The sequence below is a fragment of the Heterocephalus glaber genome, unplaced genomic scaffold, assembly GCF_053883595.1.
Source record: "Heterocephalus glaber isolate CG9 unplaced genomic scaffold, H.glaber_assembly_v1.0 deba00000470, whole genome shotgun sequence".
Taxonomy (NCBI): Eukaryota; Metazoa; Chordata; class Mammalia; order Rodentia; family Bathyergidae; genus Heterocephalus; species Heterocephalus glaber.
Genome location: NW_028258145.1, coordinates 4187917 through 4215672, shown reverse-complemented (window position 1 = coordinate 4215672; position 27756 = coordinate 4187917). Strand labels below are relative to the sequence as shown.

Below are 27756 nucleotides of genomic sequence, written 5' to 3'. Positions count from 1 at the left end.
GCACTAAGCCCAGCTCACATTAACTGGGGCCGAGGTGGAGGGGAATTGTTTTAATTATGGCCACGTCGCACGTTCGAGGGGATCCGGAAGGCAAAACTGCCATCACTGTGCTGAAGCGGGCGGTGGAACTAGATTCGGAGTCCCGGTACCAGCAGGCATTAGTGTGTTACCAAGAAGGGATTGATCTGCTTATACAGGTTCGGAAAGGTGAGCGGTGAGCCGTGGAGGGGAAGACCAGAGGAAAAGGAGCTGGTTTACCATGTTTATAGGGTGCAGCGAAACAAAATGATTCTTCCACACCACCAGGAAGCGGTCAAAGCCGAGGGTGGGATACTCTGCAGGACAGCTGGGCTGGTTTAAAAAAAAACAAAAACTAATAGAGTGATGTCATCATGAAAGGAGAGGGTCTATTTCTAGATTTTTAGAAAGGTTAAGAGAAAACCATATAGTTAAGACCTGGCTTTGAGAGAACTTTATTTTATTTTTTATTTTTCCCCATTAAGTTTATTGGTACATTTTTGGTATAAAATACATTTACATACATCATTGAGATCTTGTACCATTACATGAGTCTCTTGGTTTTTTTTTTTCCCCCTTCCCTTGCCCTCCCTTCACCCCCTCCACCCTACCCTATTTGCAAAGACCTTGTTTCCATTTTTTTTCCTCTTCTCATATTTTTTCCTTTCCCTTCCCCTACCCCTCCCAATTCCCCTGGTCTTTTAGACCTTTTCTTCCTGTTTCACAATATCAGTTATACATTTTTTAAATTACAATATTAAGATCTAGGAGACATTACCACAGATTTTACAGAATTTGAAAGGATATAGAAAGCATATTACAAAAATCTTTTTTGAAATAAATTTGACAACTTCTAAGAAGTACCTTGGAAGACAAATTAATGAAACTAACTCTGGAGGAAATATAAAATTTGAATAGCACCTATTAAAGAAAGTATATTCCTAGCTTGAAAACCTACCTATATGACAACAGGCTTGTATACATTTTAAGTGGTAAATTATATCAAACATTTAAAGCGGAAAAAAAGAAAAGGAACACTTCTCCCTTCATTTTAGGAACTCAACATTGTGCTAATCCTAAAACTGGATAAAGATAATAGAAGAAAAAAGTATGAACATAAGATATAAATTTGTTTAACAAAACAATTAGAAATCAGATCTGGCAGGATATAGAAAGTGGTTTTGTTATAGAGATGGCATTGGTTGGTTCAGCATTGGAAGATCCACCCCCCAAAAGTCATCATTTTAACAGAGGAAAGGAAAAAGCCATATGATCCTGTCACTAGTTGGAGAAAAAGTATTGGACTAAATTCCACAGCTGTTCATGGTAAAAGCTATCAAGAGACTAGAAGTAGAACAGAACCTTCTCAACAGATTAAAGACATGTACTCCATACTTCCAGTGAGAACGCCTTATATGAATGGAAAAGATACAATGCTTTCTCCCTAAGGTGGGGAACGAGGGCAGATATGGTTACTCTTCATCTGTTCATTAAACTTTGAAACCTAGGCCCAAACCAAATAGTCTGGCAATAAAATGACACAATTAGGATAGGATTGGCAAGGTAGAAGCAAAATCTTTATATGTAGATGAAATGATCATCTACAGAGAAAATACTAAGAAATCTCTAGGAGCCCCTAGAACTTGTATTTGAATTTAGCAGGATTAGAAAACACAAGGTGTATATAAAAATTCAGGTCTATGTATACTTGCTATAAATGAAGAATTGGATATTGAAATTTAAAAGTTATGTAGGAGTACAAAGGACCTAGAAAAGTAAAAAAACGAAACAGTGTTGGAAGACGTTTAGTACCTAATTTTAAGACTTCTTCTAAAGCTACAGTAATCAAGGCAGTGTTGGTGTAAGGAAAGACATATAGATCATTGGAATAAAACAGAGAATCTAGAAATAGAACCACACATATATGGTTCTCTGAGTTTTGAAAGATTATTTAACATTAGCATTTTATAGGATATAAACTCAATTCAAGAGCCAAGGAAGAGAGAGTGTTTTCAGCAAATGGCACTAGAACACCTGGTATCCGTATATAAAAAATTAACCTCAACCCTTTTTTTCCATACATGAAAATAACTTGAAGGGATATATGAACCTAAATAAGAAAGCCTAAAAGTATAAAACTTTAAGAAGAAATTATAAGGGAAAGTATTTATGAATTCAGGGTAGGCAAGAACTACGTAGGATACAAAAGACATGATGTATAAAAGAAAAAAATTGATAAATGAGATTCCATCAAAATTTAGAACTTTAAATGACATCATTAAAATGAAAAGCAGTCCTTAAACAGACCATATTTACAATGCATATAACCTATGAGCAGAATATATAAAGAATTCTTAGAGCTCATTAATAGACAACCCAATTAAAAAGTAGACATAAGAAGATGAAAAATAGCCAGTATAGCACAAGGAATGGTGTACAACTCTAGAATCAGAAAAATACTAATCAGTACAATAATAAGATTGAATTATACACTCATTAGGGAGATGAAATTAAAAGTTTTAAAAGCCTTGTCATGACTTTTTCTTTTTGTTGGATTCTCCCCCTTTGTGTTTAATTTGTCACGCCCAATGGATTCATTCTACTGGGTTTCCTGGGGTTGTGATCCTCATTGTGTTTTCCTAGGGTATTGTCTAAAAGTTTTTGGAGTGCCGGTTTGGTATTCATGAAGTTCCTGAGGTGCTCTTTATCATGCAAGTATCTTATTTCTCCATCAATTTTGAAAGATAGTTTTGCAGGGTACATCAATCTGGGTTGGAGGCTGTTTTCTTTTAGGGCTTGAAATACATCACTCCAAGCTCTTCTTGCCTTGAAGGTTTGCATTGAGAAGTCTGCTGTGATTCTGATGGGCTTTCCTTTGTATGTGATTTGTTTCTTTTCTCTCACTGCTTGTAGAATTTTATTCTTCTGTTGGATTTCTGGAATCCTAACTATTATATGCCTGTGTGTAGATTTTTTTTGATTAAGGCTAGCTGGAGTCCTATATGTCTCACTTACCTGTATGTCAAGTTCTTTTCCCCTCCTTGGGAAGTTTTCTGCCATCACTTCTGTGAAGAGTTTTTTATGTCATCTGCACTCTCTCCTCTTTCTTCATTGACTCCAATCAGTCTTATGTTATTCTTCTTTGCATCATCTAGCAGCTGCTGGATTGATTTCTCGTGTTCCCTTACAATTTTAAAGCAATTTTTCTTTTCCTCCTCACTAACTGCAATCTGATCTTCTATATGTGAAATTCTATCCTCACATTGGTTCATTCTGCTGCACAGACTTTTGATGGAGTTTTTAATCTCTTGGAAATCTGTTTGTATCTGTTTTATGGATTCCATTTCTTTCCTATGTTGGGATTCCATCATGTTCCTCAAATCCTCTATTTGTTTTATCTGTGTCCTCTCTAGATTTATTAATCATGTCTTGCACCATGAGCAAAATCTTTGCTGTTATCTGAGTAGCTATTTCTGATTTCATTTTTCCCAGATCCTCTTTTGTTGCCAGTTCAGAGAGTCCAGGTGGTTGAGTATCAGATTGTTCCATTTCGTTTCCCTTTGGGGTTGCTGTAGGTGATCTGGAAGTCTGTTTTTGAGGCTTGTTTATGTGTTTTCTCATTTCCATGGGGGGGGTGGTGGTGGTGGTGCTGCTGGTGCCCACATGGCTCACCTTTTCTGCCCTAGGAGCTTGGGATGGCAGCAGGGGAGCTTCCTTCCAGGTTCTCGGACCGGCTCAGCTTCTCTGCCCTAGGAACTTGGGATGGCAATGGGGGAGCTTCCTTCCATGTGCTGGGACAAGCTCACCTTCTCTGCCCTAGGAGCCTGGGATGGCAGCAGGGAGCTTCCTTCCGGGCGCTGGGACTGGCTGAGCTTCTCGGCCCTAGGAGCCTGGGATGGAGGCAGGGAGCTGAGAGAACTTTAAGAGACATCGTTGGATTAGGAAGTCTGAATATAGAGTATATTAAAATCATTAATAAGGCAATTCCCCCCCCCCCAAAAAAAACTATTCTTAAGTTTTAGAGATGCGGAGTGATTTTTGGAAAGAAATATTGTGAGCATCTCCCCCCAGCCCTAAATCAAAACAAAACAAAAAACAAAGTTGAGACTGGGTACATAATTCAGTGGTAGAGTGCTTGTCTAACATGAAGCCCTGGATTTATCCCTAGAACCTCGAGAAAGCAGAAACAAATGTATGACCTTTTTCATCCTTTAAATTGTTCTCTAAAGCAGGAGTTGATGGTATTCTTATTCTATAGTGTCAAGAGGTAGTTCTCTTTCAAGTTCTGCCGCTGGCAGGTGGTAGAGCCACAACTGGAGCCAGAGGCCTCAATCACTGGAATATCAAGTCCCCAAAACAGAGCCAGTGAAGTGTTGGTCAGGTGGAACACTCCTGTGAGGGATCAGAAGCAGGAGAGTCACAGGTCCCAAGGAGGTTATAGAGACAAGTTAAGACCCAAAATGCAATTAATTCTGATACAAGGAATAAGTATTGGGATAGATAAGTACAATGTAGATTTAAACAAGTAAAGGTCACGCGAAGGGAGAAAGGTAGAGATGATGGTTTGATAGAAGCTTTGGAGTAAACAGTAGAACTTCAGAAATCAGAAATAAAAAGGCTTCATAGTGAAGATGGTGGTCTCCAGGTGGCTGTGTGCTTCCCTGCTCCTGCTTTGTGCCTCTGACCTGGACGCCCAATGAGGCTACTCCACCTCTGCAGAAGGAGGACATTGGCAACTACAACAATGTGGACATGGCAGGTCTCCTGGAACAGTGGGAGATAAATGATGACACAGAAGGAAGAAATGAGAGAACAAGAGACCTTCAGCACCTGTTGACTTCTCAAAGCAGACCAGGGGAAGCCCAAGAGCATCCTGAAAATGATGAAGAAAGGAAAAACTCCTATGCTGTTTGTCATTGGATGGGGGAGCCCCATGGAGAAGGAGATAGGAAATCAGGAGCCTACGGCAGGGCAGCCTGTGCAATGCCAACTACAATGGGCAGAGGTTCATTGTGGGATCAGACTGGGCTATCTTCATTCTTAGGAGCAATGCCTGGGAGATGAAGGACTTTGGTCAGTCAAAACAGGTGTGCTGATGTTACTCTGGAGGGACAGGTGTGCCTGGCAAGGGAGGAGGAGGCAAGGAGAAAAAGCAAGAGAAGAGCAAAAGAAACAAGGAAGGAAGGGGTCTGAAATCTCGGGCCTTGAAGGAAGATAAATGAACTGGAGGTCAGCGAGAAGACCTGTGACTGCGCAGTGTGTCTCCCCATGGAGCAGACAGGCCACTAGAGCTCCTTGCTGGTCTTGTGGGCAGGGATGGGTGCTGGAAACTCAGACCAGGTGACATTCTCATTTCTTCTAGAAAGGGTCTGCCACAACGCCAGTCTGATCAATGCAAAAATTACTGTCATAGGGCCGGGGATTTAGCTCTGGTTTCACAGCCTGCTGCACAAGTGCAAGGACCCGAATTCGATTCTCGGTACCAAAAAGAAAAAAATTACTGTCATAAAGCATTCAAGTATGAAGACAGAGGTTTTCTGGTTAATAGCAGACGCCAACGAATTCATGCTTACTACAGAATCACCATCCAAAAGCTGATGGTGTTGCTATTTCCCATTTAAATTAACCTGATGGGTCTTTGGCTCCCAATGTGTCACCGCCTCACCTGCTCTGGTAGTCTGCTGAGTCCATGCTTTTGATTTTCTGTTAACCAAAAAGATAGCAGGTTGTGATCAGACCAGCTTTTCAAACTGGCTTCATCAAGTCAGACTGTTGGGCCACAGCTGTGGTTTTCATCACCATGAAGGTAAAGTGAGTTGTGGTGTCTAAATGTGTCACCAGGAGGCCAGGCATGTAAACCCTGTCTGTGTAGGAAATGCTGAGAGCAGAAGCAATGCCACTCAGCAATCCTACATAGTTATTTGGGATGTCACTGACTGAAGTCCCTCTCCTCAGCTGAAGGGAACTCCTGCTGTCAGATCATGTGGTTTCCTTATTTAGGACAGAGAGAGATCACTATAAAGTATAATTGGGGGCCAGCAGAGCCCTGAGCAGGGGTGGCAGAAGATGCAAGGGCCTCATTTACAGTGTTTCTAAACATTGTCCTTTGATAAAGTGCCTAAAGTTGTGTTTTTTGTATGGTACTAACTTGATGTGCTGCTGTAGGTGTCTGAATTTTTGCTGTTTGTATATTACAGCCGACTCTGAATAAGAGAACATTCATACACAGACATCATTATTTTGGAATTTAAGTTATTTGAAAAAACTTGTGGTTTCAAGAGATTAAAAATAACACATACATGGTTAGAAAATGTCACTAAGGGTGGTACAAAGTGTCCCTCCCCTGCTGCCAGTACCTTGTCCCTTGTCCTAGTGGAGCTATTATTCATACTTTGTTTTAAAAAGAAAAGACATTCAGCTAAGAGTATTCAAATGTTTGTGCTCTTTTACCAAATAAGTAGTTTAGTGTGGTTTAGTGTAGTCATTGGTGAGCTTAGTTTTAAGGTCCTTTAGAAATCTTTTATTTCTAAAGCCCAAATGGCAAGTAATTAAATCGAGTGGGCATCCAAGAAGCATGTCAATGAAAAGAGAAACTCATAATTTTTGGAAAATTTAAAAGCATAGGAAGGTTGAGGGAAGGTGGATCTTGGGTTTTGTTCTGGCAGGAAAGTGATGGAAAAAACAGAACATGTTTAGGGAGAGTAGCAAATCAACAGCAGAGATTAAAAAAGGAGATATTAAAGTGTGGCTCTAAAGGAGCTTGGGTGAGGTGTATGGGAAGAATTACATGGATGATATTGCTGTTGACAAGCAGCATTTACTTCCTACATGCCTGGCAGGCTTTTTCATAGTCAGCCACGCTCTAAGGTATTATTACTGTTTCCATGTTAAAGTTGAAGATACAAAGAGAATGACTAACTGGCCAGAAGTCACTCAGCTAAAAGTGGAAAAGCAAGTTTTAAATGAAAATGGCCTGACTCCAGGGCCTTTTTTGTTAACCACTATTCATACTGAACGTTTTTGTAAAGCGTTTGACATTAAGCCACCTTTCTCACCCTTCCAGACTTGGTGCTCCAGAGGTGACATAGTATCAGTGCCACATTCCTAACCAAAGGTGCTTCATATTCTTAGAATGACTACTCTGTATCAGCTGAATTTGAGCTTGGCACCTATGTATTTTAGGACTGAGGTAAACCATGCTAAGAAGGAAGTTTGTGGGAAACTGGAAATAATGTTTGAACTAAATAGAAAAACTATTTTCAAACTTGAAAATATGATTATTTTAAAAATTTATAGGCACCCAGGATCACACTAAGAGATGTTATCTCAGAGAAAAAATTACTCACTACATGGATAGAGCAGAAGACATAAAGAAATACTTGGATCAAGTAAAAGAAGGTAAAAAGGCTGTTTTAAAAAACAGGTCCAAGGGGGCTGGGGATGAAGCTGGGTTAAAGCATTTGCCTAGCATGCATGAGGCCCTAGGTTTGATCCCCAGCACCACAAAAAATAGTAGAAAACTTATCCATAAGCTGCCATGATTCTGTCCATTCTCCAAGTATGTCCAGCTTCCTTTAGAGCTCTGTGTAGTCTGAACCATTTGCCTGGGGCTTACAGATTTACTCTGCATTTCTTCTCCCTCTATACAAGAATTATTCACTTTTTTTTGTTAATGGGTGGGGTCATACACCCCTTTGAGTATCCCATAAAAGCTCTACATACTGCAGAACATCACCATTTCTAAGGAATTTGCAGATTCCCAGTTGCTTTGTGGACCTAGTTTAAGAACTACTGCAGAGGAATGCTGAATGTGGATCCTGTATTTTATGTGTACTTCCCTTTATGAAAGGAGTAAAATCATTAAAGTAGCTAAAGAAACTCCTGGGACTTCTCTAAGATACTGTTGTGAATCAAAGCATACCAAGAGTTAAGTACTCCTAATGACCAGATGTGAAATAGGTATGTATTGTTCCCTGTATATTACTAGTTTCCTATTCACAAGCATCCAGGTTATGAACATCTACATAAAAGGGCATTGCCACCTTACAGTGTACATTATTGCTGCTTTCTATGGCCAGAGGTACTGCCACCTGCAAGTACTGGTCCCCTGACCCTTAGCTGTTCTTCCTCTCTGTCCTTACTATGGCCCAACATGGTTTCTCATTGTCTTAGACAACTTTAGAACTTTGGGTCTCATGGCACAAACCCCTGAGTGCCTGGGGACATCCCACACACAGATATTGGTGCTTTCCCAACCTTCTTGACATAAAAAGCAAATAATTCTGTTACCACTGTTTTGGGACAGTCTAGTTTTTAAGAGCCTGTATTGCAGGAAAGCCTAATATGTATGTCCAATGCTAGACTGTCCTGAGTGCCTTCAGATGCTATCCCCCAAAGAAGAGCCAGACTACTGATTTTTAAGCAAAGTATGAAGTACAAAACCATGTGAATTAGGGATTACTATTAGGGGTCATATATTTTTTTAAAACCTTGATGGTCTCTGATAACTTATTCAATAATTATTCATTTTGAATTAACAAAACCAATGGAACTATCCTGTTGATCCTGTGACATCCCATTCTTTAACTTGGATTATAAGTTTAAAAATTATAACTGATCCTGGTTAATCACTGTTTAAAAATTGTTTTAAAAAGTGGTAACTGATAATATACTGAAGTTTGTGTTTTGCAGATGGAAAATATCACAAACAAATTAAGATAGAAGAGAATGCAACAGGTTTTGGTTATGAGTCACTTTTTAAAGAATACCTTAATGAGACAGTCACAGAAGTTTGGATAGAAGACCCTTACATTAGACAAACTCATCAGGTAAGTCACGTGTACTAAAATACAATGAAGTCTTACTTTTAATGAACAGTCAGCCCTCTGTAGGTCCCACATTCAAATAAAGATGGAAATTAAAAAAAAAATTGCATCTATACTGGACACACTTTTCTTAACATTGTTCACTGAACAGCACAGTGTAAACTATTTACATTGTATCAGATATTACAAGTAATCTAGGTGTGATTTAAAGTATTTGGGAGGCTATGTGGAGACTGTGCAAATACTGGGGCATTTTATATAAGGGACAAGCTTCTGTGAATGGGGGAGGGGTCCTGGAAGCCCCGCCCCTTCAGTGCAGAGGTAAAACTGTACTAGTCATTATCCATCCTGATGTCTTTCAGCTATATAACTTCCTTCGATTTTGTGAGATGCTTATTAAGAAACCATGTAAAGTAAAAACGATTCATCTTCTCACCTCTCTGGATAAAGTAGGTATCTGAAAGAACTTTCTTACTTGGCTTATTAACACTTTTTCAATTATGAGATGTAGCCTGATTACAGAAAACCTGGGTGCAATGCTTCAGCTATATTCATTTCTTGGGAATTATTATCTGATAATCAGCCTAGCACATCTTGAGAAAAATGCTGTTGATTTTAGGATGTTGATTTGGATTTGACCATTTTCATAAATTCTTATTTGTTCACATAGTTTGTCAGTTTTTTCTCTGGGATGTTCCTAGAAGTGATCATGCTTTCTGCACTACTATTTTGTGTCTTTACTAATTCTTTCTGGGATTAGCAGCATGATAGTAAGCATATTTATCTTGATTGGGGCTTAAACAGGGATGCCTCTAAATAATTATGATTTCCAGCATTAATTAAGAAGTGGGCAGCCACACCTGTATGATTAAACATCATTACTAAAATACCTTTAAGGAGACCAGCTGAAGTTGTGTTATGGTCATGTTAGGAAGAAACTTTATAAAATTACTTGTTTTTTAAATTACTTCACATTGTTGGGTTGCTTTGTTGAGATAATAGACATTAAAATAGTATAGAACTTTTAAATTTTAACCCATCTGTGATATTCACTGTATAGCACAGGGATAATTTAAAATGTTAGTAACTGAAGCATCAAATTATATTTTTGCTATTAACAGGGGTTTGGGAAAGTACAACAAAGTAGCCTGGAAGAAATAAAAGAGTCACTCAGGAATCATGGAGTGCTGTTGGAAATAGAATATTCTTCTTCAATACATGACCGAGAAATTAGGTTTGTGTACAGTAAAACTTTAATTTTTATCCAGTTGAAATAGCTTTAAAATTTCTCTTAATAAGTCTTATATAATTGTATACAAATACTGTTTAAATATTAAAATTCAAATAAAGCTCAATTTTAGTAATTTCTCACTTTTGAGATTAAAAGAAAAAAATCTGTTTACTTTGTCCCATGAATTTATTATTTCTAGAGGAAATAAAATTTACATGTTCTATGTCATTGTAGGAAGAGGGAAGACTGTTCTGCGTACTGCATATAGTGTTATGAGAGTGAAGTAGTTCCTTTTCTAGTAAAATTTATATTTACATAATGTAGTTTTATTTGCTGTGGGTAAGTAAATATTCTGGCAGAAAGGAAATATGCTGAATTGCCAGGCATGGTGGCGCATGCCTGAAATCCTGGCAGTTGTGAGGCTAAGGCAGGAGGATTGGTGTGAGTTCAAGGCCAGCCTGAACTACATAGCAAGACCTGTCTCAAAACAAATGAACAAACAAGAAATCCGCCCCCCCAAATGCTGAGTCAATAAGAAAGTCGTGCTTGCAGTTATTTTAGAGCTATCTTCCTTTTGTTTAGCACAGGGGTTTTCCTATGATTATAACAATGGCAACCCCATTTTAAATGGAAACTTAAGCACAAACTACACAAAATAGATGCAAGTTCAGTGCTTCTGTGGTTAAAGCAGTGGTCAGGAGCTGGGGTTCCTGTGCTCATGTTCCCAATCTCTAGGAAGGGATCCCCTGAAATCCCACCACAGTCTCTGTGAATATACTCCGCAGCCACCTAGCACAGTGGAAAACTTTATCAACAAGCTGAAATGCAAGAGTAAGTTCTGACTTAATTGTTAAAACTGTTAGCTAATCAAGTCAGCTGACTGTTTCTGTGGCCCTTGTGTTTAATTGTAGACAGAGCCCATGATGATCCAGGTCTGATTCAGCTCATGTATTGGAGGAAATGGTTTTCTTTGTTGGGGGGAAATTTTACTGATACTTAATGCACTACAGCTTTAATAATTGTCTCAAATCTGATACTGTATACTAATTTCAATAGGTTCAACAATGGATGGATGATTAAGATTGGAAGAGGACTTGATTACTTTAAGCATCCACAGGTAGGATATAATTCTATGAGTAAGCGTGTAGCACCATTTTGTATCACTTTTGTTTTTGTTTTCTGAGATGGGGGTCTCACTATGTATGTAGCCCAGGCTGGTCTTGAACTCCTTGGGCTCAAAAGTTATCCTCCTACCTCAGCCTCCCAAGTAGGTGGGACCACTGGTGCATCATGACGCCTAGATTACTTCTGTGTTCCTTTAAACAATACTCTTTTCTTCCTAGGGTCGTTTTTCCCTCGGATATTGTGATTTTGATTTAAGACCATGTCATGAGACAACAGTTGACATTTTTCATAACAAGCACACACGAAAAATATGATCATGGAAGCCTAATTCATACTTCATATTTCTACTTTAAATGCTGTCTTATTCCATTTTCTGTTGCTATAATGGAATACCACATATTGGCTAATGTAAAAAATAGAAGTTGATTTAGCTCACAGTTTTAGAGGCTGGAAGTCTTCAGAGGACAGTGTTGGCATCTGGTGCAGGCCTTCTTTCTGCTTTGTATGTGACAGACGGCATCATGGGAGAAATGCAGGCTACCCAGAGAGAGCTCAGTTTTATAACAAAGTCACTTCTGGGAAGCAGAGCTGGTCATATTTCAGAAGTCCCACTTAAAATTGCTATTTTGAGGACCAAGTTTCCAACACATGAACTTTTTTTTTTTGTTTCTTTTTTGGTACCGGGGATCGAACTCTGGACCTTGCTTGTGAGGCAGGCGCTGGAACCACTGAGCTAAATCCCCGGTCCAAACACGTGAACTTTTTTTTTTTTTTTTTTTTTGGTGCTGGGGGTCGAACTCGGGTCCTTGCGCTTGCATAGCAAGCGGCAAAACCACTGAGCTAAATCCCCAGCCCCAAACACATGAACTTTTGAAGGACACATTCAAACCACAGAAGTGAATACTGGATTATTTTTTTTAAATTCGAACATATTTTTATAATGTATGAATCTAACAATAAACTTTTTACATTTCTACTAGTTTATGAATCCATTGTTCATTTGGGGGAACGTTCATATTTTTGTTAATGTGTTAGTAGACTGACAGTGTTTCTTATCAAATTCAATGGTTAGGCTCAGTGTTGACCTAGTGGGGAACTTTGATTCTCTTCCAATTTGGTTTGTGACCAGAATCGTGGAATTATGTTTGGGAAATGAGGCACTATTTTAATTCTGGTTTCTAGACCACATAAATCTGTCACTATAGAGAATCAGCAATCTAGAAACCTCTGGATTTATCCAATTCTTGTAAAAATCCTGGCTAAGAGCAGGAGGTATTAGATCAGTGGTACAGTGTGTGCTTAGCATGCATGAAGCCCTGGGTCCAGTACTCAACACCCTGGCCAAAAAAATCCCAAGAGAAAATGATATTTAAGGAAAAGCGTCTATACATATGTTTTCCATTATGTTAAATACCTATATATTTGGAGTCCCCAGATCAAATTAGAACACCAGAAAGATACCAAGTACAAGTATAAATGGATGGAGTTGTAGAAGAAAGAAAACTAGAGCAACTGGAAAGACAATTACATTCCTGAAAGAATACAATGTCAGTTTGCCCTAAATGAAATTTATAAATTAGATGACAAAGGAGACTAGCACCAGGAGACTTTCTTGACCAGCTGCAAGACATATTCACTACAGCAGTTTTTAAAATATGCAAGGGCATAGATCTGGGCAAAAAATCAGTGCAACAAAATAACTCAGAAAATGTGTGTGTGGATATTTAATATATAACATGGTGTCATTTCAATTTAGAAAGTGGACATTCAATAAATGATTGGAAAATAACAATACTAGATCTCTCCCTTGTTCCTCATAGAGAAATGGATGAAAGAAATAATTAAATGGAAAATCTGGGTTTTTTTTTTTTCTAAACTCTTGTTTGTTTTTGTTTGGTTTTTTTTTTTTGGTACTGGGGATTGAACTCAGGAACTTGCGCTTGCGAGGCAGGCGCCAGAACCACTGAGCTAAATCCCCGGCTCCCTAAACTCTTAACAAATGTATAATAACATGGAGACCAGAAACTGTTGAGGAAAGGAGCAGAGCAAAAGATTTGATCACATAAATATTTAAAACTTGTGTATAGGTACCATAAACAAAGTTTGAAAACATGATCAAATTTACAACATATAGAAAAGGGATAAATATTCCTAATTCTGTAAAGAAGATGGTCTAGTTTTCAGCAGTGACCTTGATGCGACTTGTAGCCTCATGGAGGACTTGGTCCTAGAGCAGTGTCTTCTGATCATTCCTGCCAGCACACACATCCCCAAGCAGATGGTGCCCTATTTTTTGTTCTCTTTCAGGAACAAATTTCTTGAAAGTTTTCTCCATTTCCTCACCACCTATTCACACTTCAACTCTACTCAGTCACTCCACTGAAATTTGTTAAAATCAGTAGTGACTCACCATATGCAGTGGGCACTTTTTAACCTTCATCTCACTTGACCTTTCAGGGGCATCTGGCCCACTGGCTACTCTCTTCTCAAAACTCAACTTTGAAGGGCTGGGGATTTAGCTCAGTGGTTTCGCCGCCTGCTGCGCAAGCGCAAGGACCCGAGTTCGATCCCTGGCACCAAAACAAAACAAAAACTCAACTTTGGTAAAATACAATTTTTGATTCCATCCTTTAAAATACTAGACTTGGAGCTGGTGATGTGTAGGTTCACTGGTAGAGCATTTGCTTAATCCCCAGCACAATAATAATCCTTAATCTCTTCAACCCATACTCTCCCTAAGAAATTACACTTGAGGTCACTTCTATCACTGGCATTGCCAGTGTGGGCCTCACTGCCTTTGCTATCTCTCTTTTTTTTTTGGTACCAGGAATCAAACTCAGGAACTCTGGGCCTTGAGCTTACCAGGCAGGCACTGCACCACTGAGCTACATCCCCAGCATGCCTTTGCTATCTGAGAAAGTGAGGCTCTAGACTACAGAGGGATCTCCCCTCTCAGTTTCTCTGCCTATTCTCATGATCTAAAATACTATTCATACACTGTCAACTCAAATTACCTAAGACTTCTCAGAGTTAAAATTCAGCTGCCCTACAGCATCTCAGAAGCACACAAGCATTTCAAATATAGCGCACAGCTGAACTCCTCCATTCCCTCTGCTTACTCCCATCCATCCAACTGCTTAATAGGAAGTCTAGACTTCTCTTTCCTTCATCCCAACATGGGTTTGAAAAGTTCGGTGGAATTTACTTGTAAAATACACCTTGAACCCATCTGTTCCAGGTGTTCCTTGTTCTGATTTCCTTTTTGGAACACCCTTCACCTGATGATATCCTTTCTTGAGGAAAAAACTGGTATGGTGCTAAAGCATACCATATCAAGATTTTTATACCTTTCTCAGAAAATAATTTTCATGTTACAAGTGTAATAATGTTTAAGAAATTTGAGAAATCTCTTCAAAACTGTTAACATGCTATTTAATATTTGAGCTGCTAAAGAACAAAAGGACTTGCCTATTGAACCTGCCTCAAAGAACAACTAAACTGCAAGTCATGTTTGTCCCAGGAACAACTAAAAAGTAAAGTTCTCTTTACTTATACCACCTGTGCTTTGAGAAAATTAGTTGTAAGCAAAGCCCAGTGTCCTCACTCCTGTTCAGTCTATAGGTCTGGTCTACTTAGATACGTGAAAATAATTCATAAAAGGAGGGCTGAAATCAATGTGGTGATGTCCAAATACTGTAGAACGTTGTTTCAGATAGAGAAGTCTCTAGATCCCTCAAGATCCTGTTTAGTCCCTCCACTAAATTCGTATATGGGAGTCCTAACCCTTAGTACCTCAAAATATAACCATATTTAGAGATGAGGTCTTTAAAGAGGTAACTGAGTTAAAATGAAGTCTTTGAAGTGGGTCCTAATCCAGTATGACTGATCCTCTTGTAAGAGGAAATAATTTTATCACCGATATACCAGCAGAAGAAAGATCATGTGAGGACACAAGAAAAAAGGTAGTTGTCCTCAAGCCAAGGAAAGGGACTCAGTAGAAACCAAACCTGCTGGCACCTCATTTTGGACTTGGAGCCACCTAATCTGTGAGTATTACAGAAGGCCTAGCAAGCTAACATGTATTGCTTTTGTTTCCTTTGTAAATGAGGCATGCCTTGAAAATAGGAGTTGTAGTGTCCTTAATTTTTAACAAGTGCCCAATACACTGTCCGATTCTTTCCATGGCCATTCTCAATGTGATCTCTCATCTCTGCTGCTGTAGGAGCCTCCCAAGTGGCTCTTTCCTCACCTTGCCTCATACTAATCCATTTTCCACAGAGCAGGAGACTCATCTTTATTAAAACTGTCATCTCACTGCACTTAAAATCAAGCTGTACTTCAGGCCAGCAGATTCTGTATGATCTAGTCCCTGCCTCTCCAACTTCATCTTGCCCAGCTCCTGCATTCCTTCAACCAGCCTAGCTCTTTCCTGCTTTTAGGGCCTTCCTGGATGTGTGGCAAATTGTACTTTCCAAAACTGGCTGCAGTAAAATCCATTCTAGCTTTTATAATGAGTTTAAAATTCCTTTCATAGAGTATGGTCCTTCTCTTTGCATTTAGACGTACTTGTGACTACTGAAGTGATCCAATGTTACTTCCAAGGCTGGGTCATTGGATCAGCTTTCTATTGCTGGCACAAAATACTTGACATACACAAAGGAGGAAAGGTTTGCCTTAACTCACAGTTGCAGAGGTTTCAGTCCATGGTCAGCTGGCTCCAAGGTACCAAAGTTATGGTGGAAGGGTGTGGCACAGGAAAGCTGCTCAACTCATGGAAACCAGGAAACAGGGAGGAGGGGAAGAGCCAGAGACCATATAAAGTTGCCCAAATCACCCCTCCATGACTGACCCAGACATACCCAGAAAGGGGATTTACTAATCTAGGCATCTCTCGAGCAAATCGAGATGACAAGATAAATTGTCACAGTCTTAAAATGGCCTCTGCCCTGCTCTCTTGGGTTGCTTGCTCTGGGAACCCAGCCACTAGGATGTGGGGAATCCAGGCAGTCCATGTGGAAAAAAATTGAAGCTCTGACCCCATGGTCCCAACTTGAGCTCCCAGATGCCTCCCAGCACGTCTGCCATCCAGATGAGCAAGATTCTCTTGAAAATAGGTATTCCTTGCCCTGGTTAAACTGTCATCACTAAAGATGTCGAAGCAAATAAGCTATCCCTGGCAAAGTCTTGTTCAAATTTGTATTTGTGAATGATTGTTGTTTTAAGTCATTCTGTTTTGGAATGGTTTGTTGCATAGCAGTAACTGATATCAACTGGAATACTGTCCTTCTCACCCCACCCCTCTTTGCACAGTGGATTTCTTATTCTTCAGGTCTCAGTTTAAATAGCATCTTCCTGAGAGCTCTAGCCAGGTAGCCCCTATTATTGCCGGTTACTACTCCCTCAACTTTTCTCTCATAGCTTTTCTTTTTGATTATTTACTGATTTGTTAATCTCCTTTTCCTAAATGGACAGAGATTTTAAAACTCAGGTCTTGATTTCTTAATGGATAAGATCAACTTTTAAAAGATGAAATAAAAGGAATATATAATATCAAAACTAAATAAACATTGTATTGTGAAGCTTGTTAGGTAAGATAAATGTCTGGCTAAGGCACAGGAAATTATTTTAGTCCAGTTTTACTTTGGTTTTTTTAAAAGTTTGAAAGCCACTATACTAAAATGTTAATTCCTTTTTTTTTTCCTGAGGTCAAGAACCATTTGTCTTTATTCACCATGAACACTGCACGGTGTTGGCATAGTAGACACTCAGTAAACACTGAATAAATACTGGAGAAATAAGTGTGTGGATGAGTGAACTGTAGAAACTGGAAATGGTCAACAGTGATGTTACTCTCTAAAGTTTACTAATGAAAAGATGGAGAAGGGCTGGGCATGGTGATGCATGCCTGTAATCCCAGCATCTGGGAGGCTGAGGTGGAAGGATGGCCTCAAGTTCGAGGCCAGCCCCTGAACTACATAGCAAGACACTGTCTCATAAAAAGAAAAAAAAAAGAAAGGAAGAAAAGAAAGAAAAGATAAGATGAAGAAAAAAAGAATCTTGAGCAGGACCCAGTAAAAGTGGAGAGAAAGAAAAATGTGATGGTTCAAGGCACAAACTCAAATAGGAGAGGACAAATCCTGGGTATAGTTAGAGGAGGCAGCTTTAAGGAAAGGGGGACATTTCTTCTCTGAATGAAAAGGGCAATGTTGAAATACACAACATGGGAGCTGAAGGAGCTCACTTCTGAAGGCCTCAACAAATTATGAATCAAAGTTTGTGACAAAATAACTGTAGTGGAATTCTGAGTTTGAGAAGAGTGGAAATCTAGGAATAAGCCACCTTTAGAATGACAGGAAGTCAGCCAGGGACAAGGTGAATCTGACACCAACAAAAAGATATGTTGATAACTATAAATATGAAACTGGGCTAATATGCATGAATATACATATCACTTACCATCTAGGTATAGTAGAAAATCAGGGGGATTCCATCTTTCTGGAACCCTCTTGGTCCCGCTTTGGGGCAGTTTTCTATCTTCTGCTTTTTCCTCCTTAAAAAAAAAGTGACTATGAGCTGGGCACGGTGATACATGCCTGTATCTGCAATACTAGGGAGGCTGAGGTAGGAGGATCACTGCAAGTTCAAGGCCATCTTGGGCTACACAGTGAATTCAAGGCCAGCCTGAACAACAAAGCAAAATCCTGTCTCAAAAGGACTAAATAAATAAATGAGTTCAAGGCCAGCCTGGAATACATAGTAACACCCTGTCTCAAAAAGAACCACCTGGGCCTGGGATTAGCTCATTGGTTTCACTGCCTGCTGCGCAAGCGCAAGGACCCGAGTTTGATCCCCTGTACCAAAAAAAAAAAAAAGAACCAACAAAAAAAATTTTTTTAAATGTGGCTATGGTTGATCCAGGGAGAAAAGTAGATAAGAATACCATTAAGAAATTATAGTATGAGAGTTGAAGTTTCCAAAGGAAGACTCGGGAGCGGGATCAAGACCACTTCAGGAAGGCTTTCTGAGCTTGTTGTACATTTCCCATCCATTCCTAAGACCAGTTTTCAGATACAACAAACAATGTCATCTGAAATGTTACCAGATTTTAATGAGACTTCTGGTGCTGAAAGAAAGCAAGACAAGTGAAGATCAAGAGGAGAAACAGAAACCAAGAGTGAATGAAGGGATTGAGCCAGTATCTAAACGATGAATGAAGAAGCTAAGGAAACAGAAACAATGGGAAGAACAATGAGAACTCCGCAAACAAAAGCAGAAAGAAAAATGCAAGAGAAAGAAATTAGAACGACAGTGTCAACTGGAATCAAACTCAGATGGAAATGACAGAAAACGTGTTCGAAGACAAGTTGTCCATAGCACACTCCGCCTTATCATTGACTATAGTTTTGATGATTTGATGGTCTTAAAGGATATTAAACTTCATAAGCAGATTCAGCAATGCTGTGCAGAAAACCGAAGAGCACTGCATCCTGTGCAGTTTTACTTGACGAGCCACAGAGGCCAGCTGAAAAAGAACATGGATGACAATGACAAAGGATGGGTCAACTGGAAGGATATCCACATCAAACCAGAGCACTATAGTGAACTAATAAAAAAAGAAGACCTGGTATATCTTACATCAGATTCCCCTAATGTACTGCGGGAATTAGATGAGTCAAAGGCCTATGTGATTGGAGGATTGGTAGATCACAACCATCGTAAGGGATTCACGTATAAAAAAGCATCAGATTATTGGATTGATCATGCCCAGCTCCCTCTCAGAAATTGTGTGAAGATAGATAGTCTGAAAGTTCTGGCAGTTAATCATGATCAACACCTTTCTGATCTATGGCCTGTTTATTTGTGGAGGCAGATATTCATAAACATACTGTAAGTATACTAGAATGTTGTATAGGAGAATTACCCTCCATTTGCAGCTTTCATTTTCAACTTGAGTATTGCAAAGAAATACCATAACTCTGGGAAGAAATGCAATTTGCTGGACTCAACTTCATCTCTTCTGGACTGTGGAGCCCTAACCTGTGCCTCCTTTGTAATGTCACCGTGGAAATAATCAGGCAGAGCTGAGAATCTTTAATACATTCTCTTAATTTCTATAATGGTAATAAATCAGTTATGCAACTGTTAAAAAGAAATAGTATACTTTAAATAATTCACACTGGAATAGGAAGGGAAATGAAACTAGGAAAGATTAGGGAAGTATCAAGGGCTTAGAAAAGTGTAGGGCTTGATTTAATAGGTCAGGATGGAAGGATAAGAAAATATAGCTAAAAGGGAGAATTTTAGAGTTTAAGGGAAGTGGTAAGAAGCCTGGATTATATTCCTTAGAAGTAGGAAAAACAAAAACCTACCTCTGATATTAGTGTGTCTAAGATGGTATGCATCTAAAGACGGTAAAAGAGCAAGGAGCTGAAATATAAATGTGTGCCAGGTGTTAAAACCTATGAAGAAAAAAGTAATAGTATCCTACAGGTTGGTAGAAAATATGGGCAAGGACAGGTGATAAACAATTTCAGATGGGGAGATGTTACTGAAAGACTTTTTTTTTTTGGTACCGGGGATTGAAATCAGGACCTTGTGCTTGCGAGGCAGGCGGTGGAACCACTGAGCTAAATCCCCGGCCCTGAAAGATTTTTTTTCTTTGTAAGACACAGGCATTTAAGATTTTAAAAATTTTCTCATTGAAACTGTCAGTACAAAGAAAGTTCTTTGGAGTCACATTATTCCTTTAATTTTTTCACAGAGAATATTCCATTTACTATGTAATTCATGGTCTTCTGGACATGTTCTGAGTAACATATGTGTTATCATGGTAGTTTCAATTGGACAAAACTTGCTGCCAGTCAAACTTGAATTTAATTTGTCATATATTTCCAGTGGCAGCCAATGATCAGGTGCTTCAATATTGCAGATTTCGATTCTCCCATTCTTTATGTCTAGAAATACTTTAATTTCCAAGTGTTCCTGCTCATATAACACATTAAAAGTAGTGTTTACACTAAACTTTGGAGTTCTGCCATATATCCACTCCCAAGTTTGTAGTTCTTTGGCTTTGCTATTTATTCCAGGAAACAATGTCTCATCTGTTGGGTTTATTAGGTTGATATGATTATCAATTTGATGATGAGCAGCATATGTGGAAGCAATAGCATTTATCAGTACCTCACAGGTCAGAGTGGGATCTTTTTCCAGAAGATTTTTTACTATAGCAGGTGTGCTAGTAGTGGCATTGCTCTTGATTCCTTGGTACGGGCTCTTCAGCAAAGATGACAAAGAAGTCCTGTCAGTACTACATAACAAAGTGCAATGGTGATAAGCCGCAGTCCTGCCAATCTTAGAAGCTGTTCCTGAGATCTTAAACTGCCCATCAAGTAAAAGGTCAAATCTTTTTGTAGCCTGCACATCCAGCTGGGGTTGGACAGCATTGAGAGCTCTCACAACTAATTTCAGGTTTTCCATTCTATCATACTTGTTTTTGGTTGTAAAGAAAGTGAGATTGATATTGCCTATATCATGGTACACTGTTCCTCCTCCACTCAGCCTCCGAGCCAGTTTTACACCTCCTTCTCTCATCAGAGTCAGGTTACATTCCTGCCAAGGATTCTGATGCCTCCCAATCACAAGAGCGGGAGAATTCCTCCAAAAGAAAAGAATTGGCTTGGCTTCTAGATTCACATGGTCGTGGATCCAGTCTTCTACAGCCAGATTTTGGTAAACATCATTGGAAATTGACTGTAAAATGAGCCCACTTTTTACTGTGTTTTTAAAGCCAGCTGCTGGGACCTTGTGGTTACAAAGTAACTGGAAGCAATTCTTCATTGAAAATGGGATCAGCATGCTTTTAAAAATGGAAGACAAACAAATTAATTCAGTGAGAAAAGGAAAATGAAATTATATTTTGTAGCTACTGGTTATTTAATTCAGTCAGGTTGCTTTTCTTGCCTTTTATCATTAGTTTTTAGCAACTCTACAAGGGTGCTCAAAGGAATAAATGAAGATAAACCATTAATTTCAGTTGATATGAAATGAGGGCATAGATTTTTTGAAACAATACACATGCTTCACATAACATTATGTAATATATCTCAAAGCCAAACAAATTATTTTTAATTCACAAGTAATATACAATCATTGAGAAAATAACAGATAAGCAAAAAGAAAATAAAAGACTCCATAATCCCACCCCTGTAGAGATAACCATAATTAACATTTTGGTATGAATAATCCATTTTATTTCTGTGCATGTTTATACACCCAGCACACACTTTTCCCTAAAAAGTGTAAGTGTACTGTTACTTTAGCATTTCATTCTAACTTTTTAAGATAAGGTCTCACTGTTTTGCCCAGGCTGGCCTTGAACCCTTGGCCTCAAGTCATCCTTCTGCCTCAGCCTCCTGAGAAGTGTTGGGGTATAGGCAGTGCCATCCCACTCAGCTCATTTAAAATTAAAACTATTTTTACTTCAGCTTTAATGATTGTGTAATAGTGCATTGTTAATATGCCAATTTGTATAGTCTCAGGCTCTATTAGGCTGTTTCTAGTTTTTCTGTTTTATCAACAATGTATTCATGAACATCTCTGTGGAAAAAGAGATGTCTCTATGAATTATCTATAATTTTTTTTTTCTCGGTACTGGGGATCAAACTCAGGACCTTGTGCTTTCGAGGCAGGCGTGGTGCCACTGAGCTAAATCCCCAGCCCTATCTCTAAAAAGTTTTAAAAATAATTTGTATTTGACTTTGGGATATATGATTTATTACTAGCATAACTTTTATTTAGGTCAATATTAAATTAGGATGAACTACCTAAGGTCAGAGGGAGAGCAAATCAGAATATGTAGGTTTATATGGAAAGGCTATGAATAATTTCATTGTTTAGATAGTTTTACAAACTACATATCAGCAGTGTTTGTGAAATTTAGGTGTCAAAAGGAAAATACTATCCATAAAAATGAAGTACTTTGACTACTTATGGTTTTTTTGGTTTTTTTTGGGGGGGGTAGCCGAGATCAAACTTGGAACCTTGGGCTTGCAAGGCAGGTGCTGGAAACACTGAGCTAAATCCCCAGCCCTACTTATGGTTTTAAAATCATTCTATTTCAATTTTATTTCTTAGCACACTTCCAGTTTTCCTTTAGGATAAAGAACTAGGAATAGAGTGGATTGTTTTTTGTTCTATTTTGTATTTTTGAGACAAGGTCTCACTATATAGTTCAGGCTGGCCTTGAACTCACTATGTACTCCAGGCTGGTTTTGAATTCTTAGTGATCCTCCTGCCGCAGGCTCCAAAGTGCTGAGATTACAGATATGCACTACCATGCCTGGCTGAGAGTGGATTTTATTTTTTTTGCAATTCTGGAGATTGAACCCAGGGTCTTTGCACTGAACTGCCTCCTAGACCTACCTCTCTTTCTCTTTCTCTCTCTTTCTCTTTTGACAGGGTCTTGCTAATTTGCTCAGGTTGGCCTCAAAACTTTTGATCCTCCTGCCTCAGCTTCCCAAAGTGCTGGGATTACAAGCATACACCATCATGCCCAGCTCAAGTGGATTATTGAAGTTCATTACTAGGCCAAACTATTTAGTTCAGTAATGTCCTAGAAGTGTAATACCTAGGTTAAAGAGTCTTCAGATTTTTATCACTCTTGACATATTTTATAAACTATGTTAAAGAAAAGTTGAGCCAGTTTACATTCCCTCTGTTTAAGAAAGATCTGGAGAGGTTTAACAGAGGCAGAGTTACTTGAACTGTATCTTGAAATTTGATGGTTTTCCAGGTCGTTTGGAGCAGCATACTGCTGGCACATGCAAAGGCATACAGTGGTCTAATATTAATGAACATTTTAGGGACTCCTTCCTAAGGGACAGCATTACCCTACCAGTGTTCTAGCTCCCCTGAGGCCTGTAGCTACACTTTCCTAGGAAGTCTCTACACTCAGATTGTATCTTTGGTTAATCTCTTTGTTCTTAGATCTGTTTGTCTGAGTTCCATAAAATTCTGTATTCATTTGACAAATATTTATGGACCATCTACCAGACACAAGGTAGTATGGAGACAGAGAAGAGAGAAAACAAAGTCATGTACAGTAATACCTCAATTCACAAAAGCCAATGTTGGTGAACAATTCAGTCTCCGAACAAAGGTGTTTAGCAAAATTTTGCTTCCTTTCATGAACTCCGCATCATGAGGAACATGACCATGACTATCTTCCCCAGAATCATGGAATGAGTTAAGCCATGAACCGAGGTATCACTGTAATCTTAAAACATTTGGATTCTGTGCCCTAGACCTCTTATCTGTAATATATGCATAATGACAGGACTCATCTCATACCATCAGGATTAAATGAGCTAATATAGCTAAAGTGCTTATAGTAGTTCTGGGCATACAGAAAGTACACAATATGTGTTCTGTTAATATTATTCCCTGATCTCTGGCCTGGCTAATAGGTGGAAAGAGATGATAATTCTGAGGACAAATCTTATAGGAAGAGGTGGTATGGGTGAAGATATATGGCTCATTTTGACTGTACTGAACTTGAGTTTATGGTTATCCAGCAGCCAGTGGGACAGAACTAAATAGATGGTGACTGAGGCCATGGGAGAGGACTAGACAGTTTAAAAGATATTGTGAGTAGACATAGAGCCTTCAACAAAACCCTGAGAAGGAAGGAGAGCTCTCCTCCCCAAAACTGGTAACAGAATGAAGACATTTAAAACATACAGTATTATGGAAGCTTCAAAGAGATAAGCTGAAAACAGCACCAAGAAGGTTCAGTTAATGAGATGTGTAGAGGGAACACAGGCACAAAAGCTGTGGCAATAGAAGGAATGTGGTTAGGAGAGGCCTTAGGAAGCAAGAGAACTGAGCGTGTTTAGATGCTCATAGGAGAGTCAGGAGAACAGAGCAACACTGGTGAAGGGAATCCTTGAGAAAGCAGTGGTGCTGGGATCCAGATTTCAGATAGGGAAGTAGTCTTTAACAGAAGGAATTCTCTTCTACTGTGATCCAAAGGAGAAATGGTGACAAACAGGTATGGTGGTGTGTTGAATGCTAAAATTGGAAGTGTCTACAGAAGTGGAGATTCTCAAAGACCCTGTGACATATCCTTCCCTAAAGTTAAAACTCTCACTCTTGTTATCATATACAGAATGTAGTAGGATAGCTTAAATTTAAGTCCAGAGTGGTGATACATACCTGTAAACCCAACACTTGGGAGGCTGAGGCAGGAGGATCAAAAGTTCAACACCAGCCTTAGTTACACAGAGAGAACCTGTCACAAAATAACCAAAACTAAAACAAAAAACCTCCAATTTTAATCCTGGCTCTGCCAGTTAGTTAACTGAATAACCTTAAGTAAGTAGTTTAATCTCTAGTTGCTTTATTTGCCTCAGACCCCATAGAATGATTGAATTAAATGTGTTATGCATAAACCACTCATGTCTGGTCAATGTGAAATGTGTCAAAATGTTAGATGTTATTATAGGGTTCCTCCCTTCACAACTGTTTTCCTGTTCATACTGTTCCAGTCATACAACATGTATTCCATCACGTGTACAAGGATTCCTAACCAAGACACACCCAAATGGTATTTTTCTTGATAAATTAGCTATAGTCCCAATATACTGTCCAAAACCAAGATCATACTAGGGTTCCAGAATTAACCCAATTCATGAATTGATCTAATTCACATATTTTAATAGTGCTCAAAACATCTCTATATCCCCGGGCATTTTGTAGTGTTAATGAAATACAATAAAGGTATTAATTTGACAAATTCTGCATCTACTACATGACTGCATTGTTTTTGACAACTGGAATTCATCAGTAAGCCAAATAAATAAAGGTGATAAGAAAAAAGAAAAGGTAGGGCTTGGAAAGAGGATTGGAATCATATATGTGAGTCAATTTTCAGTAGGGTTGTTAGCTGAGGCCTCATCAAAATGCTGACATGTGAGCAAAGGTAGTTTGGCTGAATGCCTACTATGTGTCAGAAACCATTCTAGGTATTTGAACTCGTAAAACCAATAAATCAGCCTTGGTGAGGATGTAACATTTCAACTGAGCCCTAAAGGATAAGAAAGGGTAATACAGAGATGAAGTGGAAACAAAGGCACATCCAAAAACCCTGAGTACCAACGACCTGTACTGATCTAGAGAGAGCATGGACTATCATACTGATGAGTGTCCATCCACTTGCTCATGAGCCAATTTATCACAAGTTTGGTGAATATATAATCAGAACAAAATGATCAAGTTATACAATTTCAGTGTCTGATGGTTTGGGCACTGAGGAAATCACAACTCCTGGGCAGAGCAGAAATCCTACATTTAAGCCAGGACATTTGTATTCCATCTGGGACGAGTATGCCTCCCTTCTCTTTTATGGTATTGTTGAAGACCCATCCCTGAATGACTGATACACTCTTTATTTGTCAGGATATAGTTAGGCCTTTGAAAGACTAGCAAAATTTTGTTTCTTTAATCTCCATTATCACTGTTTAGCAGTTTTACAGCAAATAAATGCAGGAAAAAAATGTTCAACATCATCCATCATCCGAGAGATGCAAATTAAAACAACGCTGAGATTCCATCTCACTCCAGAAAGAATGGCTGCTATCAAGATCAACCAATAACAAATGCTGGTGAGGCTGGGAAGAAAAAGGAACCCTCCTCCACTGCTGGTAGGAATGTAGACTGGTGTAACAGCTGTGGAAATCAGTGTGGAGATTCCTTAAAAAACTAGGACTAGACTACAAAAAACTAGAACTAGACCTCAAAAAACTAGGACTAGGACTACATTTGACCCAGCTATCCCCTTCCTGGTATCCTCCCAAAAGAAGTAAAAGCATCATACTACAGTAATATATGCACACCCTTGTTTAAACCAGCACAGTTTGTAATAGCTAAATCTTGGAAACAGCCCAGATGCCCATTAACGGATGAATGGATAAAGATGATGTGGGGTTTTTATACAATGGAGTACTACTCTGCCATAAAGGTTACACTTGAGACATTTCTATGTAAATGTATACACCTTGAGACCATACTCTTGAGTGAAATAAGTCAGACATATATGTGCGGGAAACTGAAAGGGTAAATAAGGTCCAAAATGTACAACAGATATTGGGAAATAGGAAAACGTTCAAATGGGGAGGGGAACAAGGGAGGGGGAAAGGAAAGAGGGGAAAAGAAAAAGAATAAAAGGAAAAAACAGAAACAAAGCTTTTAAAAATAAGGAGGGGAAGAGGGGTTGAAGGGAGGGGAGGGGGTTGGGGATAAAGAAGAATCGAGATATGTACAAACACAAATTCCCTATTATGAATGTGATCATTAAGTGTATCTAAAATGTACCAATTTTTAAAAATTCATTAATTTTATTAGTACATTATAGGTATACAATATGTTGACATTCATTATTGGGAATTTGTACCTTTATATAATATATCTTGATTCTTATTTTTTTCCCCATTCCCCTGTCCTCCCTTCAACCCCTCCACCTCTCCCTATTTATAAAGACTTTGTTTCCATTTTTTCCTTTCCCCTTTCGACCTTTTCTTCCTATTTCACATTATCTATCATACATTTTGATCCTTATTTACACTTTCAGTTTCTCACACGAGAGAAACTATTCTGTACCAATAAAATTTAAAAAATAATTATTACTTTTAGTTTTTCCTCAAAGGATATTCTTATTTCCACATTCTTGGGGACACTTTGCACTGCCGAACAGGGCATTCCATCACTAAAACAATCCCCATTCCATCATCTTTTTTTTTTTTTTTTTGGTACCAGAGATCTAACTCAGGACCTTGCGCTTGTGTGGCAGGCGCCGCGCCACTGAGATAAAGCCCCGGCCCTCCATCATCTTTCTAGGTAGGCCTAGCTTTTGTTGTGTGTGTGCCAGTACTAGGAATTGACCCCTGGGGCGCTCTGCTACCAAGCCCCAAACCTTTTTGAGACAGGGTCTCAGTTTTGCCCAGGCGGGCCTCGAACTTAAGATTCTCCTGCCTCAGCCTCCAGAATAATTGGGTTTACAGATGTGCCTGGCTCCTGTTTCTTCATATACTTTATCAAGACTATTTTGCCACCTCGCTTACAATATTCGCAATCTCATCACAACACTGTGCGTGTTCTGCCTCCCACTTTTATCTGTAGGGGTACACACAGCTAGCATACAACGTGTTTTACTTTGTTCACCCTCGGTCCGGGGTTCAGGACCAGCCTTTCCTAACAGCGACAATATCGCGTCTCAGGTGCCCAGGGTAAAGTGCAATGCCTTCATCCTTCATCCTGGGAGGCCCGAGATGGCCCCCGCAGGTGGTACCCGGCCAAAAGGTCCTCAGTCCCTACCCGCCGCCCAATCGCGCACCACGATCTCTGCCACGCACCTCACCCCGCAGCGTCCCCGGGAAATCCGTTTCCGGTTTCACCCACTAGCTACTTCCGGTCGTGCAGAGCCGCTGGGGAAGGTCGAAGGTCGCTTGGACGCTAGGCATCCGCCAGCAGCTCACTGAAGCTATCCAAGCCCTTTATGCCCCG

At 39.2% G+C, this 27756-nt stretch overlaps 3 protein-coding genes and 2 pseudogenes across 7 annotated transcripts in view; 3 read left to right on the top strand and 2 right to left on the bottom strand.

The window, feature by feature from the left end:
• Positions 1-27743, bottom strand: part of Mrpl30 (mitochondrial ribosomal protein L30) — a 37664-nt gene extending 9921 nt beyond the window's left edge. The window contains exon 1 of the mRNA XM_087203532.1: positions 27606-27743. The gene's annotated coding sequence lies outside the window, so the exon portion shown is untranslated. The remainder of the gene's footprint in view (positions 1-27605) is intronic.
• Positions 25-22184, top strand: Mitd1 (microtubule interacting and trafficking domain containing 1). Of its 3 annotated transcripts, none has more exons than XM_021258065.2 (7): positions 25-207; positions 7315-7416; positions 8710-8846; positions 9206-9292; positions 9965-10077; positions 11131-11191; positions 16905-22184. In XM_021258065.2, the coding sequence occupies exons 1-7, from the start codon at positions 57-59 to the stop codon at positions 16980-16982; spliced, it is 729 nt and encodes a 242-aa protein (XP_021113724.1). In that variant the 5' UTR covers positions 25-56; the 3' UTR covers positions 16983-22184. The 3 variants fall into 3 exon arrangements, with proteins under 3 accessions (XP_021113724.1, XP_021113723.1, XP_021113725.1); XM_021258064.2 differs by lacking the exon at positions 16905-22184 and adding an exon at positions 11418-12991; XM_021258066.2 differs by lacking the exons at positions 7315-7416; positions 16905-22184 and adding an exon at positions 11418-12991 and having other exon boundaries at positions 46-207.
• On the top strand, positions 3929-7299 carry LOC101697072 (LRP chaperone MESD pseudogene; annotated as a pseudogene).
• Positions 18157-22184, top strand: LOC101696706 (tRNA methyltransferase 10 homolog A pseudogene; annotated as a pseudogene).
• Positions 19933-27744, bottom strand: Lipt1 (lipoyltransferase 1). 3 transcript variants are annotated; one of them, XM_013072128.3, is made up of 3 exons: positions 27606-27742; positions 24412-24487; positions 19933-21055 (listed from the first exon to the last, which is right to left on the bottom strand). In XM_013072128.3, the coding sequence occupies exon 3, from the start codon at positions 21052-21054 to the stop codon at positions 19933-19935; it is 1122 nt and encodes a 373-aa protein (XP_012927582.1). In that variant the 5' UTR covers position 21055; positions 24412-24487; positions 27606-27742. The 3 variants fall into 3 exon arrangements, with proteins under 3 accessions (XP_012927582.1, XP_004844480.1, XP_087059616.1); XM_004844423.3 differs by lacking the exon at positions 24412-24487 and having other exon boundaries at positions 27606-27744; XM_087203490.1 differs by lacking the exon at positions 27606-27742 and having other exon boundaries at positions 24412-24503.
• Positions 27745-27756: the final 12 nt, after the last annotated feature.

What these genes read in the sequence shown, in the direction of transcription:
- Mitd1 (XM_021258064.2), top strand. Translation starts at nt 57, where the DNA reads ATGGCCACGTCGCACGTTCGAGGGGATCCGGAAGGCAAAACTGCCATC. An exon ending in ATACATGACCGAGAAATTAG is followed by an intron (nt 10,078 to 11,130) that starts GTTTGTGTACAG and finishes TAATTTCAATAG; the next exon opens with GTTCAACAATGGATGGATGA. An exon ending in ATTACTTTAAGCATCCACAG is followed by an intron (nt 11,192 to 11,417) that starts GTAGGATATAAT and finishes TTTTCTTCCTAG; the next exon opens with GGTCGTTTTTCCCTCGGATA.
- Lipt1 (XM_004844423.3), bottom strand. Translation starts at nt 21,054, where the DNA reads ATGCTGATCCCATTTTCAATGAAGAATTGCTTCCAGTTACTTTGTAAC.